The sequence below is a fragment of the Sinocyclocheilus anshuiensis genome, unplaced genomic scaffold (assembly GCF_001515605.1).
Source record: "Sinocyclocheilus anshuiensis isolate Anshui unplaced genomic scaffold, SAMN03320099.WGS_v1.1 scaffold80, whole genome shotgun sequence".
NCBI classification, from domain to species: domain Eukaryota; kingdom Metazoa; phylum Chordata; class Actinopteri; order Cypriniformes; family Cyprinidae; genus Sinocyclocheilus; species Sinocyclocheilus anshuiensis.
In genome coordinates, this window is record NW_015554102.1 from 2,617,472 (window position 1) to 2,631,194 (window position 13,723).

The 13,723-nt window shown below is 38.0% G+C and overlaps 2 protein-coding genes across 3 annotated transcripts in view; one reads left to right on the plus strand and one right to left on the minus strand.

Annotated features, from left to right (window-relative positions):
- The first annotated feature begins 668 nt into the window (after positions 1-668).
- Positions 669-13,723, plus strand: part of stk38a (serine/threonine kinase 38a) — a 14,777-nt gene continuing 1,722 nt past the window's right edge. The window contains exons 1-14 of one of the 2 annotated variants that reach the window (XR_001632019.1): positions 669-771; positions 1,853-1,989; positions 2,891-2,942; positions 3,115-3,237; positions 3,534-3,617; positions 3,706-3,829; positions 3,937-4,091; positions 6,787-6,889; positions 7,230-7,291; positions 7,533-7,650; positions 7,738-7,861; positions 8,353-8,448; positions 9,100-9,194; positions 9,295-11,315. Coding sequence is in view for 1 of the 2 variants with exons in the window: in XM_016461986.1 (XP_016317472.1) it covers positions 1,859-1,989; positions 2,891-2,942; positions 3,115-3,237; positions 3,534-3,617; positions 3,706-3,829; positions 3,937-4,091; positions 6,787-6,889; positions 7,230-7,291; positions 7,533-7,650; positions 7,738-7,861; positions 8,353-8,448; positions 9,100-9,194; positions 9,295-9,431 (1,404 nt within the window). In the remaining variant the exon portion in view is untranslated. Of the gene's footprint in view, positions 772-1,852; positions 1,990-2,890; positions 2,943-3,114; positions 3,238-3,533; positions 3,618-3,705; positions 3,830-3,936; positions 4,092-6,786; positions 6,890-7,229; positions 7,292-7,532; positions 7,651-7,737; positions 7,862-8,352; positions 8,449-9,099; positions 9,195-9,294; positions 11,901-13,723 lie in introns of those variants that run through there. The other variant, XM_016461986.1, reaches the window with a different exon arrangement.
- tmem81 (transmembrane protein 81) lies at positions 12,759-13,541 on the minus strand. Its single transcript, XM_016461901.1, has one exon. The coding sequence runs from the start codon at positions 13,539-13,541 to the stop codon at positions 12,759-12,761; it is 783 nt and encodes a 260-aa protein (XP_016317387.1).

Consider the following 13,723-nt stretch of genomic DNA (forward strand, 5'->3'; position numbering starts at 1 on the left):
AAAGTTCTTCATGCAGAGACAGGTAGACAGATAAAAAAGGGTGTATGGTAATTGATCCAGGTTCCCCCTTGAAACCGATTTGAAACCTAGAAGTTTCAAATCCTCATTATTTAAGGATCATCTTCATTTGCACAACTTTCTTGACATGTTAAATTTGTTAAGCACTTACGTTTAAGTTATTTAAACGTAAATGTAATTTGTCATACTGGTACACTTTTACAAAAGCTGTCACTGGGCTGGTAGCTACCCTCTTAAAAGGTACTAACATTTGGGTACTGATATGTATACAGTGGGGTGGTCATGTTTTATGGTTCATATTTATTTTACTGTTTAAATTTAGCTAATAAAGCCTATAATTGTTTTTGTACATTTTTTCCCCCTATGTTTTTGTCAAGAACTTATCTTAATAATAATACATTTTACAAATAAATATTTAATGTGACAACAAGCCCTGGTGTCCCTTATAGAAATAATTAATTGGGTACTTGTTTTACATTTCAATAAAACATAAAAAAAATATCAGTGTGCAGGCATACCCAAATTTGGTTTTTGTATAAAAATGTATGGATGAAATTGTTAAATAATTGTTTTCAGTAGGTCAATTAATCAAAGAAAGGTTGATCAAATTTATCTAATTTTAGAAATTACATTTTAGACGACAGAAAGGGGACTTTTGTTTTGTTCCCTTTTCCACTCAAGCGCAAACCCGGAAGAAGGAAATAATGTCCGTCGTCGTCCACTAGCTCAAGTCAGTTTGAGGTCGAGTGGAAGGTAAGCAAACAAATATTATTTCAAACAAACACATAGTTTACAAGTAAGTAATAGTTTGTTTTCGGTAGTTGTTTATACTTTGCCGAAGTCGCTTGAGCTCTTATTTGAAATTAAGCTGGATCTCAGCCGTTTCACACTTTGCTATGAGAGCAGATGAGTCTGAACAGACAGTTAACGTTAGCGGCTGCTGCTAGCAGACTGACAGTCTTACTAACTGAGAATAGTTCTTGTGTTTTTACTTTCCATACGTTCTCTTTAGGCCTGTAATTATTAGAATTATAAGAATTTATTAGCCTTGATAGTGCTTGTAAAACTGCATAAATGTTAAATAAACAAACCCACTAAAAGCGTGGGTTTGAACTGACAAACTTTAGCGTGCGTGTTTACGTTGTTTGTTTTTTTTCCGTTTTTCTGTCTGTCGTGTTTCTCCATGATGGACTTTATTAGTATTAAGTGTTGTTCATCAGATGGCATGTTTATGACATTATGATTTTCGTTGTCAACTTTGTTTCATTTCTTTTTATTAGTCAGACGATTTATTCCGAGTAAAATTCCCCTTGCTGTCTGCAAACGCTTCTCTTCCAGACCTCAGTCTCAGTGACATCAGCCGTGGAAGTTGAGTCAGATGACAAATATAGCGTTTGTTTGAATTTCCAAGCAGTGTAACGCAAATGTACGTCTTCAGCCGGTATTTAATGCTTGTTTTGGCCACGGCGCAACAAAGGGCCAGTCAGACCGTACAGGCGTGGAGTTTCTGGGAAGTGGAAGATTTGAGTGTTAAAGGACTGTGGCTTGCAGTGTAAATGTTGTAGCTAATGTTAAATGTTGCCTTTCACTGAATACCTGCACAAGAAGCCCCTGGGAAGCTGGTAATGGAAGGAATGGTGGTATTTGGGGGTTCGTGGCATCTGAAAAATTAAAAAACCTCTCTCATAGATTAAACACATTGTATCTAACCATATCAGATTCAAAGCTCTGACTTGTGAAGTGTCAAAACAACCTGGACTATTTTGTATTCTTTTTGGAGTTATAAACATGTCTAATTTTGTCCATTCTGATGCAACATGGTTTTCCTGTCCAGTTAACCATGGCGATGACAAGTCAGACGTCCTGCTCCTCGATGAGCAACCACACTAAGGAAAGGGTCACCATGGCCAAAGTGACGCTGGAGAATTTTTATAGCAACCTGATATCACAGCATGAGGAAAGGGAAATGAGGTGAGACCCAAAAAGGCAAAATACTTTTTCTTTGCTTTAATGTTATTTTTAGGTATATAGACTTTACCATTTTTTTCATTGAACATTTGTTGTAGCCCATGTGCTGGTTAAAATACGTGAGAAATATGTAGTTTTGAATCTTTCGCTAGTGAACCGGTTTGGCAGGTCTAAATGAATCACTAAGCATTTGGACACATGCATGTAATTCTTCACATACTAGGGCTGCACAATTAATCGAATTTCTAATCGCGATTACAATTATAGATGCCACAATTACGTAATCGTTCAAAGCAGCAATTAATCGTTCAAAGTCCACTTATGTTATTCTGTGTGCTTAAGATGTGTTTTTTTTTCTACATGTTATCTAAAGGGTTTTCCCATTGTTTTAATTTAAACACTATAATACCATTCTTTTTTTTATAATTTAAAGAAGAAACCAATCCGATGTATAGTTGACATTTGAGGCTTAATACTATAGAAAATCACAAAGTTTTTCAGTTAGTGTTTTCAGCTTGTTTATTTTCATATAAAAATATGGCATGCAGTTGCATCAAACAATGGTATAAACATCATTCAATGTAAATTGTGATAATCGTAATTAATAATCGCAATTACAATTTCAAGGGAATAATCGACAATTATGATTTTTGTCATAATCGTGCAGCCCTATCACATACTGTAGGTTTGAGTGAATATGGTGAGACGACTATCTGTCATTATCACCCATTGTTTCTTTAAGAACCTCCCAAATTCCAGGGGCCCTTTTAGACGGTCTGTTCCGTCCCTCTTGAAATGATGTCAGACTAGGCGACCACACCTTTCATTGGAGTTATGAAGCAATTCTGCCTCTTGGTGCTAGTGTTTCATCACATGTCTAAAAGTTATCCTTTATCTGTTACAGGCAGCAAAAATTGGAGAAGGTCATGGATCAAGAGGGACTAGGTGATGAAGAGGTGAGCGTTTCTGAAATACTGGTATTTTTTTCTGAAAGTATTTCCTTGCTTACATTTACAAACATCTTGATCTAGATACTGGTGGTTTTGTTAAATATTAAAACACACAGAAGTTCAGAATATAATTTCTTGTGATCTGTCGATTTCATTTCTGCTTTTTCTGGTCCTGCAGAAGTGTCTCCGGCGGTCTGAGCATGCTAGGAAAGAGACTGAGTTTCTTCGTCTCAAGCGAACACGGCTTGGATTAGAGGACTTTGAGTCACTCAAAGTGATTGGCCGAGGAGCTTTCGGAGAGGTATGAGTTTCTTTCTGTTAAAGACCTCATTAATTAAAAAAATTTAGTTGTTTTTTGCATGTTCATGTTAGCTGTGAGGCAGTTTGTGTATTGTATGTACTCTACCATTATATATATATTTTCAATATTAAAATGGAAAACAGTTGTTTTAAATTGTAACAGTATTTTACAATATTACTGTTTTTACTGGATATAAATGCAGCCTTGGTGACTTTTCATAAACAACAACAAAAAATCAGAACGGTAGTGTATTTTGTGATATTTTAGCACATTTAAAATCCTCTTTATTTCTCTAGGTGCGGTTAGTTCAGAAGAAGGACACAGGACACGTTTATGCCATGAAAATCTTGCGTAAGGCTGATATGCTTGAGAAAGAACAGGTAAGTCTTCACTGATGGAGTCGCGTATGACCACACGTGACATTTAAGGTTCTTTGTCTTGTTAACAGGTCTCTGTTTTCTGTTCAAGGTTGGCCATATTCGAGCAGAAAGGGACATCCTTGTAGAGGCAGACAGTCTGTGGGTGGTGAAGATGTTCTACAGCTTTCAGGATAAGATGAACCTCTACCTCATCATGGAGTTTCTGCCTGGAGGTGAGTGCAGGATGTCAGATCATTTCAAAGAAACCTTTACAATCAACAAGATGGTACTAAAGCCACTCCAAAGGATGATTGATATATGCATGCGTGTGATTGCCCAGGTGATATGATGACTCTACTGATGAAGAAAGACACTTTAACGGAGGAGGCCACACAGTTTTATATTGCTGAGACTGTGCTGGCTATTGACTCCATTCACCAGATGAGCTTCATCCACAGAGACATCAAACCAGACAATCTTCTGCTGGACTCAAGGGTAAAAACATATTAAACAGTACTTGAATAGAATCATCAAAATCAATTATCTTTAGCAAAATAAAGTGTTTTTGAAGTAGGACATTGTTTAGAACTACAACCCGAATTCCGGAAATGTTGGGACGTTTTTTAAATGTGAATAAAATTAAAACTAAAAGAATTTCAAATCACATGAGCCAATATTGTATTCACAATAGAACATAGGTAACAAATGTTTAAACTGAGCAAATTTGAACAAAATGAGCTCATTTCAAATTTGATGCCTGCTACAGGTCTCAAAATAGTTGGGACGGGGGCATGTTTACCATGGTGTAGCATCTCCTCTTCTTTTCAAAACAGTTTGAAGACGTCTGGGCATCGAGGTTATGAGTTTCGGTGTTGGAATTTGGTCCCATTCTTGCCTGAAGTAGGTTTCCAGCTGCTGAAGAGTTCGTGGTCATCTTTAACGTATTTTTCGTTTAATGATGCACCAAATGTTCTCTATAGGTGAAAGATCTGGACTGCAGGCAGGCCAGTTTAGCACCCGGACTCTTCTACTACTTGTAATAGCTGCAGTATGTGGTTTTGCATTGTCCTGCTGAAATACACAAGGCCTTCCCTGAAATAGACGTCGTCTGGAGGGTAGCATATGTTGATCTAAAACCTTTATATACACCTTTCAGCATTCACAGTGCCTTCCAAAACATGCAAGCTGTCCATACCGTATGCACTTATGCACACCCATACCATCAGAGATGCTGGCTTTTGAACTGAACACTGATAACACGCTGGAAGGTCTCCCTCCTCTTTAGCCCGGGGGACACGGCGTCCGTGATTTCCAACAAGAATGTCAAATTTGGACTCGTCTGACCATAGAACACTTTTTCACTTTGAAACAGTCCATTTTAAGTGAGCCTTGGCTCACAGGACACGACGGCGCTTCTGGACCATGTTCACATATGGCTTCCTTTTTGCATGATAGAGCTTTAGTTGGCATCTGCAGATGGCACGGCGGATTGTGTTTACCGACAGTGGTTTCTGGAAGTATTCCTGGGCCCATTTAGTAATGTCAATGACAGAATCATGCCGATGAGTGATGCAGTGTCATCTGAGGGCCCGAAGACCACGGGCATCCAACAAAGGTCTTCGGCCTTGTCCCTTACGCACAGAGATTTCTCCAGTTTCTCTGAATCTTTTGACGATGTTATGCACTGTAGATGATGAGATTTGCAAAGCCTTTGCAATTTGACATTGAGGAACGTCACAATCAAGTATTCCACAATCTTTTTACGCATTCTTTCACAGATTGGAGAACCTCTGCCCATCTTTACTTCTGAGAGACGCTGCCTCTTTAAGACATCCCTTTTATAGCTAATCATGTTACAGACCTGATGTCAATTAACTTAATTAGTTGCTAGATGTTCTCTCAGCTGAATCTGTTCAAATTTCTTGCATTTTCAGCCCTTTGTTGCCCCCGTGCCAACTTTTTTTAGACCTGTTTCAGGCATCAACTTTTAAATGAGCTCATTTAGTGGATAAAAGTGTAAAATTTCTCAATTTAAACATTTGTTATGTTCTCGGTTATATTGTGAATAAAATATTGGCTCATGTGATTTGAAAGTCTTTTAGTTTACATTTTATTCAAATTTTTAAAAAGTCCTAACATTTCTGGAATTCGGGTTGTATTTAGGTGTTTGTCACAATATTAAATTATGAATACCATTAATAATACCAGTTACATTTCACTTAGTACTACTGATACTGTAGAAAGACCGATATTATTACATTATATTTTTTTTAGTATTGTCTTGCGATCTCCCTATAGGCAACTCTGACGTGACCATGAAACATTAAAGGGGGCATATAACACACATTTTCACCCAATCTCATGTTAATCTTGAGTACCTATAAAGTAGTATTGCATCCTTCTGATCTCCAAAGAGTCTTTATTTTTCTCATATTTATAAAAGAAAGATACAGCTTTACTATTCTCTCCGAAAACAGCCAAGCTCCTGGAGGTGCACCGTGGGCAAAGCTAAAGAGTGACGAGACGTTTGATGCCGTTTTACTTACCGTCTGCAATGACCGGGATCTTTTATCGCTGGGACCGCTCCATCTTTCAGTATCAAACGATGTGCAAATCCAGCGTCGAACTGGGCCTTGTTTATAAAACGTTCGTCAACAAACACACTTGCAAAACTCCTTTTTTTACCCGGAAAAACAAACTGCATCCACTGTTTACGTAACGCTTCATTCTTTGGGAAGCTGAACAAAGGTTATTTTTCCCTTACAACCAAAAGCACACTTCTTTGGAGACATTCTTCCCAAGTGAGTCCCGTGCAGTGCTGCTGAATGAAGCGCATTTATGGGCATGCTCTTGTTCTCTCTCTGGTTGATGTGTGCGTGGGTGCGTTCTTCCTGGAGAAGTGCCCATACAAGGAGCTCCATTCTTCATGACGTCATGAAGAGCCATGCTCGGAAAAAAAAACTTTCCGAAATTTGTACGAACCCGGAAGGAGTGTATTTGGCACAGAAATACTCTTCTACATCCAGATCATTTTTTGAAACTTTGGCCAACTTTTTAACAGTGTAAATAACTCAACATGCGTGAAATGGCATTATACCCCCCCTTTAAAGCTCAATCTAACAGCCTAGTAGGTCACATAGCCTTGATCTTATGAGTGCTTCTCATTCACAACATCATTTTGCTCTTTCAGGGCCACGTGAAGTTGTCTGATTTTGGCCTATGCACTGGTCTGAAGAAAGCTCACCGCACAGAGTTCTACAGAAACCTTAATCACAGCCTTCCCAGCGACTTCAGTAAGACTTATCACTGTCCATAACTCCTGTCTTCAAAGACACATGATCATTCATAAATCATTCTAATGTCCTGATTTTCTGCTCAATAAACTTTTCTTATCATTATCAACATTGAAAACAGTTGTGCTGCTTTATTTTTATGGAATCCATCTTTTTTTTTTTCTGCATTCTTTGATCTGTCTTTTCAGCAGTTTAAATTTAATGCATACTTGCTTAATGAATTTCTTCTTCAAAAAAAAACAAACTTACTGACCCAGAACATTTGAATGGTATTGTAGATGGAAAAAATGAAGGGGCTGCATGGCTGATTCTGTAATTTTGGATTTATTTTTTTCTTCAGCATTCCAGAACATGAACTCGAAGAGGAAAGCAGAAACATGGAAACGAAACAGGAGACAGTTGGTAAGAGTTTCCTCTTGACCCAATACTGTTCTACACACAGTGGGTGGGTACAGATAGATCCAGTGTTTCAGGAAGTTATTGTGAAATGAATGTGTTCTTAATATGGTAGTTGAAGATTGTAGAAGTACTGAAGAAGGATTACTATGTACTCTTGTGTAATCCATTAGATCTCACAATGTTTTTTGTGTTGCATCAGAAGTAAAAAGAGTTTTGGAGATAAAAATATTTGTTTTTTTTTCAGGCCTTCTCCACTGTTGGAACCCCTGACTACATCGCTCCAGAAGTGTTTATGCAAAATGGGTATAACAAGCTTTGTGATTGGTGGAGTTTGGGCGTCATTATGTATGAAATGCTGATAGGTGAGTCGATTTTTGGTTAATAAATAAAATAAGTATGTTTATTTTGATATATGGCTAAAGTGTTTGGTTTGTGTGGGTGTTTTTCAGGTTACCCTCCATTTTGCTCTGAGACGCCTCAAGAAACTTACAGGAAAGTGATGAACTGGCAGGAAACTTTGACATTTCCACCTGAGGTCCCAATTTCAGAAAAGGCCAAGGATCTGATCCTCAGGTTTAGCATTCTCGCTACTTGTCATTCTCCCACTTCTTTTTATAAGGCTTTATTTTCATCTTTTTTGCTGTGATTCTATACCATTATTTTAAGATTTATACCATTATAAATCTGGTGGTATTTATACCATCTATACCAGGGGTGCCCAAACTCGGTCCTGGAGGGCCGGTGTCCTGCAGAGTTTAGCTCCAACTTGCCTCAACACACCTGCCTTTACGTTTCTAGTATGCCTAGTGAGAGCTTGATTATCTGGTTCAGGTGTGTTTAATTGGGGTTGGAGCTAAACTCTTCTGGACACCAGCCCTCCAGGACCGGGTTTGGACACCCCTGATCTATACAATTATTTTTACTTTATCTTAGCTGTAGCTCATCTCTCAACCGAGTGCATTTTGCTTTCATTAACCATGCTGCTAAACTACATGAGACATGGCTTATTTTAAGCAGTCAGTTTTTCTTCAGTGTTCACCTAGTGTTTTGTTGTTTTCCACCAGGTTCTGCTGTGAGAGTGAGCACAGGATTGGAGCCACTGGAGTGGAGGAGATCAAAACTAACCCTTTCTTTGAGGGAGTGGACTATGACCATATCAGGTAAACTGTCATCACACACAGATTAAACTGGCTTTGAGTAATGAAATCATCTTACTATTAATGTATAATGTCTTTTGCGTAATCATTATAAATATTTTAAACCGTTATATGCTACATTGTCAAATGATCTCTCTTAATTTGTCACATGACCCGGTCACATTGCATGTTTAATTCAGCACGTGGTACCCAGTTATCATTCAGGAAGTGTTTTTTATTTAGTTAGTTTAATGATTTGTTTATTTATTTTTTCAATTTTAATCCAGTTTTGTTCAAAAATGACTTTGGTCAAATAATCAGATAGGAATAAAATATAGTAATTTTGGGGCTTGTATTACTACTGGTTCATTCATCATGCGACAATTGGAAGCTCAAGTAGAGCACATGTGGGATACATTTTTCCATGCAGTGTGCTCTTTAAATCTGGATACTGCTTATTTAGGCAAATCTAGGTTATATGGCTACTCTGTGCTTGACATTTGCACACCAAACACATTTGTGTTATCATTCAAAAGTTTGGGGTCAGTAAGATTTTATTTTTTTCTCGAAAAATCTCTTCTCACCAAGACTGCATTTATTTTAGTCTTCAGTGTCACATGATCTTTCAGAAATCATTCCAATATGCAGATTTGCTCCTCAATTTTTTTCCGTTAGGGAGAGGCCAGCGGCTATTCCGATTGAGATCAAAAGCATTGACGACACCTCCAACTTTGACGAGTTTCCTGATTCAGACATCCTCCAGCCTTCAGGTTTGTTTTTAGTTAGTTGTAACGCTTTCTAAAATACATGACATTTTTTATGGCTTTTATGTATTTCAAAACATCTTATTCTCACTCTCTTTCTCTCAAGTCGCTCCTGTGTCCAACCACACTGAGGCAGATCTGAAGAGTAAAGACTGGGTGTTCATCAACTACACCTACAAGCGCTTTGAGGGGTTGACCGCACGGGGAGGCATCCCATCGTACATGAAAACTGGGAAGAGATAGGCTTCAGTAGCACTTGATAACTTGCTGCACTCTTTCAATGGTTGTTTTTCCAAAAGGAGATATTCTCCATTGCTCCTCCTCGCATCTGAAGGATCCTACATCATCCGTTTCCTGTTTTGACTCACCCATTTATGGATGTGGACTTCACCCACACTCAGTCCATAGAAAGACACGTGCAAAGTTTTATCTAAGGGCTTCTTTTACTTTTAACATTTTTTAAAATTTTGTTGCGCTCACCATCCAAGATCTCAGCGACAATGGAAAACATGGGGCTTCGTAAGTCAGTCTGATCTGAATGTGATTCACACAAACCCCCAGAGCTGCAGATGTTGCCTTGCATTCGGATCTTCCTTATACACCAGCAGAAACATCATGAATGCATTTGCCAATCAAACCAAATTGTTCATCAACATACCAGGAAACTTTACCAGCTGATGTCAAAGACCAAGCAAACTCTAGCAAACGGACCAGTGTTTGTTTTTTATTTAATGGGTTGTTTTAGCCACTGACTGATTCAGAAGTTGCTTGGTGCTAATGCTGTTGTTTTTCTTAATAAAGGGGCATGTTGCTGATGTTTGGGGAACAAAGCCACTTTTTTTTTGCATCTTGAGGAGAATAACAACACTATTCAGGGATTTGAATTTGATCGAGTCTTCCATTTTAATATGGGGATGAAATGTTCAATGCAAAATTTTTATATTACCAAAGAGGCTCCACTTTTGATCGGCTTTATGGGCTTGACTCTCGATGTTGTTTGATCGTGGATGCTTTGGCTTTCATACAGCATTAATTCTTAAGCTGTTAACGTATAAACCTGTAGCAAAATATTAATTCCATAATGGTTCCAATCAGTCTGCGTTATTGGAAGCTGCTTGTATCAGCATGTTGCTTGTGAGGGCTGACTTTGTAAAAATCAAACAAAGGTGCAAGTATGATTTTCAGAAGTGTGTGGGATTCCAGACAGTGAATGACTGAGTCATATTTCTACAATCAGGACCCATATGTCTTCTTTCTGTGACCAAATTGAATGTATCTTGAAGATTCAAAGAGGCTTCTAGAAGTTGCATTCATTTAGGATTGGCTGCCCTGGAATGATCTGAGATTCACCTAAATGCTTAAGTGAATGATTTGGCGACTACACACAGCATGACAAAGGTTTTGTATATGGAATTGCTTGTTAGATCTCTAGCTGAGCAGCTGTTGAACACAATATACTGCTAGAGAAATGTTATCACAAATAACAGATTACTGTATCCCAGAATGCTACAAATAGAAGTAGCATGAAATCGTGATTGAATGGTGTGTTTTTATCCTTAGAGCAATATGTGACCGTCTTAGGTCTGGATGTGTATTATTATTATTATTTTTTAATATATAATAGTGGCTGGAGATTTTCATGCTGTCTGAGAGTCGGCCTGTTGCATGTTTTTGTGTGCTGGACAAGTCAAAAGAGCTATGAATGAATTTGAGAATTAGTATTTTGATTTTCTTTGTGCTGCTTTGTTTATTTGTTTCACTTGTTCTACTATCATTGAATGGGAATATGTGAGGGTGATTTCATGGTTATCGCTTATGAAAGATGGCTTGATGAAATTATACACTGTCTACAAGTAGCAGATCACAGGCTGGGCTGCTTTGTATCTCTTGTTGCTGTATTGCACATGCTGAAAATTATCATGAAACCAGCGTGTCATAATGATAGTGTCTTTTTTTAAAATCTCACCTATTTTTCTGTGGGTTTCTTGCTTGCATCCTTGTCCTAATGTGAGGATACTCTCTTTGAAAGAGAAAAAGGACTCTTTTTTTTTTTTTTCTCAAAGATTAACAATGCACCTTTTGCTAGTTGTGATGTCATGTATATTTAAAATACACACACACACACACGTGTCAAGTTATTAAATACACACTGAATGACTGTTTGCCTGTAAGAGTTTGTAATTCTTTCTGCAACTTTTTTCACCTAACCAGATATAGACTAGTCTTAAGATTTTCGGGGTCTATATTTACTTGCTTAGAGCTAAAGAAATAATTACACCAATGTGTATAAAGGAGTTTATTCACACTGGCACTAGTGCTCACAAACTATCGGTGCAGGAGATCTCAGATTTTTTGCTGTTAATCCAGTGCTGATGGAGGAACAGCACTCCTGCTTCTGAATGGTTTTGAACACGGTTCCAGTTTTCACTGATGTCACATTCTGCTGTGGGAGGTGGACATTTGTCCTCTCTCTGCCTTAAGTTTGAGTTGTAGAGTGTTTGTGGATTTTTCCTGCGCTCACAGAGCACCTTTCACTGGTTTATTTGTTTGATAGAGAGTTTGTTTTTGAGGTGTGGGCACACTTTGACCTGTTAAACGTCCTGAATAAAATACCAGTTAATTTAAATGAGTATGAGGCTCTTCTGTTCCTTTTACATAGGAACATTTTGTACCTTAAAACATATATTATACATTTTGAATAAAAAAAAGTCCCCTCAACAATTGCTGTTTTTATTAAAGAACATACAGTTCTTGAAATGTATGTATTTCAGAAAAGTCACTATAAAAGCATGTTAAATGTATGATTATCTATCTATCTTTTATTTAGACCTTTTTATTGCTTTTTTTTTAATCTTTTTTTTAATTGAAGAACATACCGTGCTAGAAATGTATTTTAATCGGAAAATCGTAATGGTTAATTATCTTTTGTCAATTGAATTATCAACCGCTGTTATAATGTATGTAATTGTTTTAAAGTAAGGCTGCTTTAAGTACAAGTTAAAGGGATAGTTCACCCAAAAATGATAATTCGGTCGTCATTTACTCAACCTCAAGTTGTTCCAAACCTGTAGGAGTTTCTTCTGTTAAACACAAAAATATATATTTTGAATACTGTTGGTAATCAAGTCAATGGCTACCGTCAACTGTTTGGTTACCAACATTCTTCAAAATATCTTCTTTTGTGCTCAACAGAAGAAAGAAACTCGTGTACGTTTGGAACAACTTTTGAGGGTGAGCAAGTGATGACAATTTTTATTTTTGGGCGAACTATCCCTTTAAGGAATATTTTTAAGCATTGTTTGCTGGCATCCAAATTAGGAACCTGTGACTATACTCGACCCATTGTTGATGAAGTGAACTGTTTGACCTTTTTAACACAAATGTGAATGTGAACCTTTTTTCTAAACAGTTCATTAACAGCTCTGCTCTATAAATAGTACACCGATAGTTTGAACATGTTTTTCAATCCCACGCATTTGTGACTTGGTCAAACTCATTCTTAACACTTCTATTCATCAGTGACTAAGGAATATGGGCTATTAATTTGACTTTTTAATCTTTGAAACGTTTTCAAACATTGTTCTGGGAAAGTTGAGCTGTTCTTCTTAGTGTTATCTGGTAAAAACCCCTCAAGAGCAGAAGGATGAGTGCCGCCATTGCAGCAGATATGAACACGCTTATCAGCGCCATGTTTCGGACAATGCTGCTGGGATACGGGTTTCCTGTGGTCGTCATGTTAGGAAACAGGCTCTCTGGGTTTTCCCAGTGAATCAGACCTTTGGCAAAGTCTAAACTCACTTCTTTGGGTGATAACACTTTCACCCCTTTATACATTCTCTTCACTCTTCGTTTGCCGGTGTCCAGTACGTCACAGCGGTATGTCCCAGAATCCTCTTCTCCGAGGGGGTCTAGCACCACCTTGTCCAAGCTCAGGGCTTCATAGCGGCTGAATAACAAGTCATCAGATGTGATGATTCCATGGGCAAAGCGCCAAGACACCACAAATGCAAAGCGGCCCATGGCTTCCATCACTTCCTCTAAGCAGTCTAGCACCAGACGCTGACCAGCAGTTGCCGTTTGGGTCTTCAGTCCACACTGCCAGGTGTCTAGGCAGCGGATGGTCCTCATCTTGCAGGAAGTGCTGGAGATGTTTCTGTTTCCCTCAGTAGGGCAGAGCTCTTGAGTGTGGAGGCCAAGCCCGCAGGTGGCACTGCAGGGAAAGCTGCGGGTGATGACCCAGGTGCTGATCTTCTCCAGTTCTTGCAGTTCAGCTTTGGTTAAATTCTTACAACTGCTTGGGGAGTGCAGGAACATCCAGTGCAACAACACCAGCCAAAGTGCTGAATGAGCCATTGTGACTTTTGACATTGAAGAGGAGCAGTGATCAGCAAAAACTGCCAGAAAATATCCAGAATGAGAATCTGTAAGCCCATATATTAATATTAATATGAATAATATGATAATAATATATATAATAAATATATAATTCATATAATAATATGAATATATATATATATATATATATATATATATAT

Excerpts from the sequence above, each read along its gene's own strand:
- tmem81 (XM_016461901.1), bottom strand. The coding sequence starts at position 13,541 with ATGGCTCATTCAGCACTTTGGCTGGTGTTGTTGCACTGGATGTTCCTG.